The sequence below is a fragment of the Mustela lutreola genome, chromosome 2, assembly GCF_030435805.1.
Source record: "Mustela lutreola isolate mMusLut2 chromosome 2, mMusLut2.pri, whole genome shotgun sequence".
Lineage (NCBI taxonomy): Eukaryota > Metazoa > Chordata > Mammalia > Carnivora > Mustelidae > Mustela > Mustela lutreola.
In genome coordinates this window covers 64,454,971-64,462,017 of record NC_081291.1, presented here as the reverse complement: position 1 = coordinate 64,462,017, position 7,047 = coordinate 64,454,971, and the positions used below count along the sequence as shown (strand labels likewise).

The following is a 7,047-nucleotide window of genomic DNA, read 5'->3' as shown; positions in this document are numbered from 1 at the left end:
AAAAATGTAATATAAAATGGTTATGGACATCTATTAAGAAACAGACATGCATTTTATTTATCCTATATTTCATCTACAGTAGTATTAAAAATTACTTCAAAGCATGTGTATAGAGCTGTAAGACCAAAGAACAGAAACCTCTCTAGGTGTGATCAACAAATGAACAACAACAAAAAATGCTTAATTCTTGCTTGGGGACCAGCTCTAACACTTACACCTAAGTTTGGAGAAAAAAAAAAGAGTATTATTCATTTACATCAAAATTAGAAGACTAAAAATGTAGTAAGATTTCTGAGAGTTATGAATTGGGCATTTTTAAAAGATTTTATTTATTTTTGAGAGAGAGAGAGAACGAACAGGCACTCCAGTTGAGGGTAGGCAGAAGGAGAAGCTGACACCACCACCCCGCCCCTAGCAATGAGCAGGCAGCCCAATGAGAGACTCCATCCCAGGGCCCTGAGGTCATGACCTGAACCAACTGAGTCACCCAGACACCCATGAACTGTATTTTTTAAGGCAATTTATTTAACCTATGAGAGCTGCCATTTCTACATATTTTCAGTAGAGTTATATCACAGAATGGCTAAGAAGATCAAGAATACTGTGTATAAGTCCAACAGACAAATACTAAGCACTCAGTGAGAACATCATTTTTTTTTTAAGATTTTTATTTATTTGACAGATAGATCACAAGTAGGCAGAGAGGCAGGCAGAGAGAGAGGAGGAAGCAGGCTCCCCACTGAGCAGAGAGCCCAATGCGGGGCTCGATCCCAGGACCCTGGGATCATGACCTGAGCCCAAGGCAGAGGCTTTAACCCACTGAGCCACCCAGGCGCCCCGAGAACATCATTTTTAATCACAAAAGGTTATTAAATCCGAGTATTCTTAATTTAGGATTTACAGACCTCTAGTCCATAGATAAAACGGCAGGGCTAGGGGGAACACCCAAAATTGAATAGGAAATAAGATTACATCAATATTTTCACTAACCTCTAATCAAAATTTAGCATTTCCCCATTATGAATACTGGCAAGAACAGTATTAGAAGAACCTGCCACTTTGCACTACAGAACAGGTATTTTCACATCACATTTCTGATGTCACAAGTCTCTCAAAATACCTTTCATTATCTTTTTGAAATTCTAGTACTTGTTAGACCTACTACCAGATCTTGTTAATCAATGCATTAGAAAAGAAACAATACTGTTACCAACATATTGTTTTTAATTTCAGTATAACTAGTTTGCTTTGTAATACTCCACGTTTTATTTTTTGCACTTAAAGCATGATTCTGAGAAAGGCTCCCTAGGTTTCACAAAACTGCCAAGGCTCGAATAAAGTTTAAGAATCCCTAAATTTTAGTCTCAATGTTTCTTTCCAGAAAGCCAACCAAGTTTGATAATTGAGCACCTGCCTAGGTGAGCCCATTCCCAAAGTCTCAGGTTTGTTTTCTATGTGTGTAGCTCTGTCAATAAGCTGTTGCAGCCCTGGTATCTGACTCTATCAATTAACCTGTTTGCTGAGCTCACCTTCAATCTATGGCTGGTACCTACTCTCTTCAAGGTTCTGTGTCCAACTTGACAGGCTGGTTTTTTTTTTTTTTTTTTTTTTTTGTTTTTTTTTTTTTTTTGTTTTTTTTTTTTGGTATGTTTGGATGACACTTACTGGCCCTCGCGGGATGTCAGGCCCCTGGTGAAGCTGCGCAGTGATTTTGCGGTGTGGTCCCAGACCAGTACATCAGCATCTCCTGGCAGTTTGTTAGATTTGCCAATTCTTGGGTCCCACCGCAGACCCAAAACAGAAGCTCTGAGGTCTATCAATGCGTGTTTTATCAAGCCTTCCGGGAGATGCACGCTGGAGTCTGAGAACCACCGCGCTAGGGAATGGGAGGGCAGCCCAACCGGGGGCGGGGGTTGGGGATGGTGCAAGGAGCTCTCTCACATCCAACCTCCGTGGGGACTAACGCTGCTTGTCCAACTGGGGCCAGGGACGGGGTCAGATTTGGGGGCCGGTATTGCGATGCAGGAGGTGCTGAGCGGCCTAATGAGTCGAAAGCCAGGGCTAGGGTGCTTGATTTTCTTCTGCACCTCGGTTTTTTTTTTTTTTTTTTTTTTTTTTTTTTTTTTTTTAAAGATTTTATTTATTTATTTGACAGAGAGAAATCACAAGTAGATGGAGAGGCAGGCAGAGAGAGAGAGAGGGAAGCAGGCTCCCTGCTGAGCAGAGAGCCCGATGCGGGACTCGATCCCAGGACCCCGAGATCATGACCTGAGCTGAAGGCAGCGGCTTAACCCACTGAGCCACCCAGGCGCCCTGCACCTCGGTTTTAATTATATTACTCCAAGCCTCGACGGTAACTGACAAAGAAGGTCCCCCCATACCAACCCCTTGGCGCCGCCGCTGTATGGCAAGAAAAAAGAAGTCAGGGAGAGAGCCTGGGCACCGGGTAGCGCATGGCCCCCCAAACCCGCGGGCTCTGTCCCGACCGCCCCGCAGCCCCCTGAATTGTTCCCCAGCCTCTGCAGGAGCCGGAGGGCGTGCTCCCTGCCGGGAATTGCGGTCCCGGAAACCAGCCAATCCCAGCCTGGACGGTCTCGGCTGCCTCCAGAAAACTACAAGTCCCAGGATGCCCGGCGCGGGCGTGTCACGAGGGAGGGGCGGCGGGCGCGGCTAAATAGCCTCCATCGGCCATTTTGTGGGAGAAGCCACAGCGCCGCCTCTTCTCTCGCGTCTTCCCCTCCGTGGCCGCCGCCTCTTCCTCCGCCTCCTCCTTCGCCTCTTCCTGCCTCCTCCCGGCTTCCGCCGCCGCCGCTCCAGCCGAATCCCAGCCCCGGGGCGAAGCGTCTCTTTATTTATTTACGTTTTCTCGCCACTGCAGCCGCCAGACACGGTGATCCGGGCGGGCCCCGCAGGAATTTTATCCCCTCACCGGCCTCACACTAGTATCGCATGTCCACTATCCAGAACCTCCAATCTTTCGGTAAGATCAGGCCGCCACCGCCCCGTGCCCCCGCGCGCCTCCCGACCGGCCGCCACTACCCGCCCTCGCCGGGGCTGCTGGCCGCCCCGCAGCCCCGAGGGGCCCCCCGCTGCCCTCCCCGCACCCCGAGTGGGGCTTTGTCTCGGCGCCCAGAAAATGGCGACTGGGCCCCTGGCGACCCCCTCCCCGAGGACGGCTGCGGCCCCGCTCCCTCCCCGCGGAACCCCCTGCCCCGGCTCCCGCCTCTGCCAGCCGGGCCCACCGCTCCCCGACCTGCCTTTCCACTCGCTAGGGGTTTCCAGGCCCGGGGCTGGGGATCGGCGTCCATCGGCGGTCGGAGTGGACTCGGAGCAGCTCCTTCTCCGGCATTTGGTTAAAGAAGCGGATCCGGCCCTCTGATCTGTCACGGGGCTGCGGTCCAGCTTCTCTGTTTGCGTAGTAATTTGTGAAATTACGCCTCTTGACAGATCTATGTGCGTCTGTGTCTATGTAGGTTTCTTTTTCTTGTTTACTTGTGAAGGGCACCGTTACGGTGAAATGATTGGGGTGGACACGTTTTGACTGTTTTGTTGTCATCAGAATGTAATCGAGGGACGCCTGGGTGGCTCAGTTGGTTAAGCAGCTGCCTTCGGCTCAGGTCATGATCCCGGCGTCCTGGGATCGAGTCCCACATCGGGCTCCTTGCTCAGCAGGGAGCCTGCTTCTCCCTCTGCCTCTGCCTGCCATTCTGTCTGCCTGTGCTCGCTCTCTCCCCCTCTCTCTCTCTGATAAATAAATAAAATCTTTAAAAAAAAAAAAAAAAAAAAAAAAAAAAAAAAAAAAAAAGAATGTAATCGAGATGACGCACATTTTTATAGTAGCTATAAAATTACGGTTATTTGAAAGCTCTTTTCTCATTAGAGGACTGCGTTCAGTGATAACAATCTGCCAATAACAACGTTTTCTATTCACATGTCCGTGGACTAGCTGTTTAAATTTTTCCTCTTTTTGTGAGACTACCTTGGTAGTTTTCTTAATACCTCGCCCCGTCACCCCCTTCCCATTCCCCACCCGCAAAAAAAGGCAGAGGCACTAGAACCTTCTTTGCTGCTAGATTGTAGTGTGCCCTACATTTGGGAATGACTGACTAAAAGATGTTTTTCTGGTTTGAAATGTTTTTTTGTATCCCTTTGCAGACCCCTTTGCTGATGCAACTAAGGGTGACGACTTACTCCCGGCAGGGACTGAGGATTACATTCATATAAGAATCCAGCAACGGAACGGCAGAAAGACACTGACTACTGTCCAGGGCATTGCAGATGATTATGACAAAAAGAAACTTGTGAAAGCTTTCAAAAAGGTAAAGGTGTTGGGAAGAAAAGGTTAAACTATAATTATTGATGACTCCTGAATAGGACACCTTTACCTGACTTTTAATCAGTATGGGTGAAAATGGTTGGACCTAAGAAAGCTGTGTTGGTTCTGTTAACACCCAGGTATTTGTGTTGTCTCCCATTTTAAAATAATATTTTCATGGCTTTCAGACAAAATGGAAATAATTCAGTTCTTGCTGTTCCAAGTAAAATCATTTTCTTTATGTTTCCTGCTGATTCACTTGCAAATTAATTTGGGAGTGCTGGGGATTACAGGAGACAAAACCTGTTTCTTAAACATGGTCAAGTCTACCAAAGTAGTCAATATTAGTCTTATGGTGAATATAAAACCTCATTGTATCTGACTCAGTTATGTTAAACATACACTTCTCTAGAAATTCGCCTGTAATGGTACTGTGATTGAACATCCTGAATACGGAGAGGTTATTCAGCTTCAAGGTGACCAAAGAAAAAACATTTGCCAGTTTCTCTTGGAGGTGAGTGGCTTGGGTGTTTTATGTACAACCTTGAGATTTCTTCCAAAATTGTATTGAAGGGCAACATGAATTATGAATTATTTCCTCCTTAGTTAAAGAAAGAAAGAAAAGAAAAGTCGTATGAATGATGTAAATTGATAGAGAAGTACAAAGTTGGTACTTATTTTGAAGGCCATAGAACCTTTATTCACTTATGTTATCATTCGAGTGACCTGATCATTCCTGTACCTACATCATCAGTTGAGTTTGGAGGCATATGGAGATATTTAAGTGTGTGTGGAATTGTTTAGTGTTAACAGTTAATAGTGTAAGTAACAGTGTTGCAGTAGACTATTAACAATGATTCTTTTTATAATCAGCGCTCCATGTTTTCTTAGGGATGAAATAGATAAATTTCTCAGTGATTCTGTTAAATTTTGTTTTGCAGGTTGGCATTGTCAAGGAGGAACAGCTTAAGGTTCATGGATTCTAAAATGAACCTAAATACGTGGAGAATTTCTTGAATAATTTTGTTCTCTAAACCCAGTTTGGCTGCCTTGTGAAATGATTCTCTGCAGTAAATGGACTTTTCATGTATTTAATCATTCAAACTCCCATTCACACCTGCATGATTACAGAAAACATGGGGTATGTAGGTTAGTAACACATAAGAAAATTGCAGTAAGATGGTAATGAAACCCCGTATTCATCTTAACATGTTTCCAATGGAAAATATTTTGTTTTGAGTGTTTATTTGTTTATTGTTCAGTTTATTTTTTTTCACTTGATTAAATGTTTTTTGTTGTATTAAACCATGTATGTTGCAGCTTAACAATAAAGAAACATCTATGAATCCTTTGTGAGCAATTAGGGTCCCAAATCTAAGCAAGTAAATACACATATTTCGTCTTTCATAGGTGGAGTTCTCATTCTGCAAGGTTTTTTTTCGTTGTTGTTTTTTAAATAAGGAGCGCCTAGGTGGCTCAGTTGGTTAAGCATCCGACTTTTGATTTCGGTTCAGGTCATGGCGTATTCTAATTAGTTTTTACCTACTGTTAAATCCAAAGATGGAGGGGAGCATTTGTTATATAACTTGTGTTCTTCATTTACTGACTTAACTAGGAACAGGAGTATAAGCTCGGCCAGAGCCAAGATTTATGAGAATAGTGTTAAACTTTCAAAGAGAATATGAAGTACAATTTAAATTCAGAAGTATTAACACATGGAATTCTTTTATATGTTTTTATTGATGATGTTCCTGGGCTGCCAACATAAATCTGTCCCAGTATTATGCCAGATAATACCGAAGGCTCCTGACAGAAAATAAGTTTAGTCACAGGCACTGTCCTGCAAGTGTTAATGGGTGGGATCACTGTCATACAGATGGAAGACAGAGGTGCAGAGATTAATATACCCAGAGTGTCAGGAAGTGACTGAATTGGGGTGCCAGCTCAGGGCTCCAGGCCAGAAAATTCATGTTCTTTCACTACATGGGTTTCACCAAAGGAAATGAGAACCGTAGGTCACAATGCTTGGGGGGTTGGGGCAGCTTTTAGAAGATTTCTGCAACTCTTCCTGAGTTACAAGCTTCTGCTTTTTATGGAATAGTAATAATTTGCTCCATTATACAAGCCATGTCATTAAATCCATTTCACCAAGACAAAAAAATGCATCTGTAAATGGGTAATCCAGCTTAATGGGGTGGAATAATGATGTGAGAAGTGTCTCAGTCAGGCCACCACCATGTTCTGTACCAGCTGAACCCTTGCCCCTATTCTGTATTTATATAATATTGCTTTTGGAAAAGCAAAATTGGCCACCATATTTTATCTCTTAAAGACACTAAATAGGTTTTGTTACTTCCTTGCCCTGTGCTACTCCCAAGAAAGACTGGGACTATTAAGTGTGAGTATACCAGAATACAGTGCTGACTTTGGGAGGCTCTTTCTGAAAAACAAAATTTGACCAAGAACAAGCAGTTTAAGAGCATTTTCCAGCTAACCTGAGAAATCCTCGTATTTATACCTGTAATGTTTTGTAATGATTCCACCTCTAGTTGAGATGTGCCATGGAAATAGTTTATGAAAACGATAAAGCAGAAACCTAAGTTAACGTGTGTTCAAGAGTTGTCTCCTCATTGTAATGTTTTAAAATAGGGGATCCAAGCTAGTGCCCAGGAAATAATTGACCTTTAAAACTGAACAAAGACAGGGAAGAGAGAAACCTCACAAGAAAGGCC

General features: G+C 44.0%; 1 protein-coding gene across 1 annotated transcript; it reads left to right on the top strand.

The window, feature by feature from the left end:
• Positions 1–2,709: 2,709 nt before the first annotated feature.
• Positions 2,710–5,661, top strand: EIF1B (eukaryotic translation initiation factor 1B). The gene is made up of 4 exons (XM_059161991.1): positions 2,710–2,980; positions 4,156–4,319; positions 4,728–4,829; positions 5,257–5,661. Exons 1-4 carry the CDS (start codon positions 2,950–2,952, stop codon positions 5,299–5,301), a joined length of 342 nt encoding a protein of 113 aa, XP_059017974.1. The 5' UTR covers positions 2,710–2,949; the 3' UTR covers positions 5,302–5,661.
• The last annotated feature ends 1,386 nt before the right edge of the window (positions 5,662–7,047 follow it).

What these genes read in the sequence shown, in the direction of transcription:
- EIF1B (XM_059161991.1), top strand. Translation starts at nt 2,950, where the DNA reads ATGTCCACTATCCAGAACCTCCAATCTTTCG. An exon ending in CCAGAACCTCCAATCTTTCG is followed by an intron (nt 2,981 to 4,155) that starts GTAAGATCAGGC and finishes ATCCCTTTGCAG; the next exon opens with ACCCCTTTGCTGATGCAACT. An exon ending in TTGTGAAAGCTTTCAAAAAG is followed by an intron (nt 4,320 to 4,727) that starts GTAAAGGTGTTG and finishes ACACTTCTCTAG; the next exon opens with AAATTCGCCTGTAATGGTAC.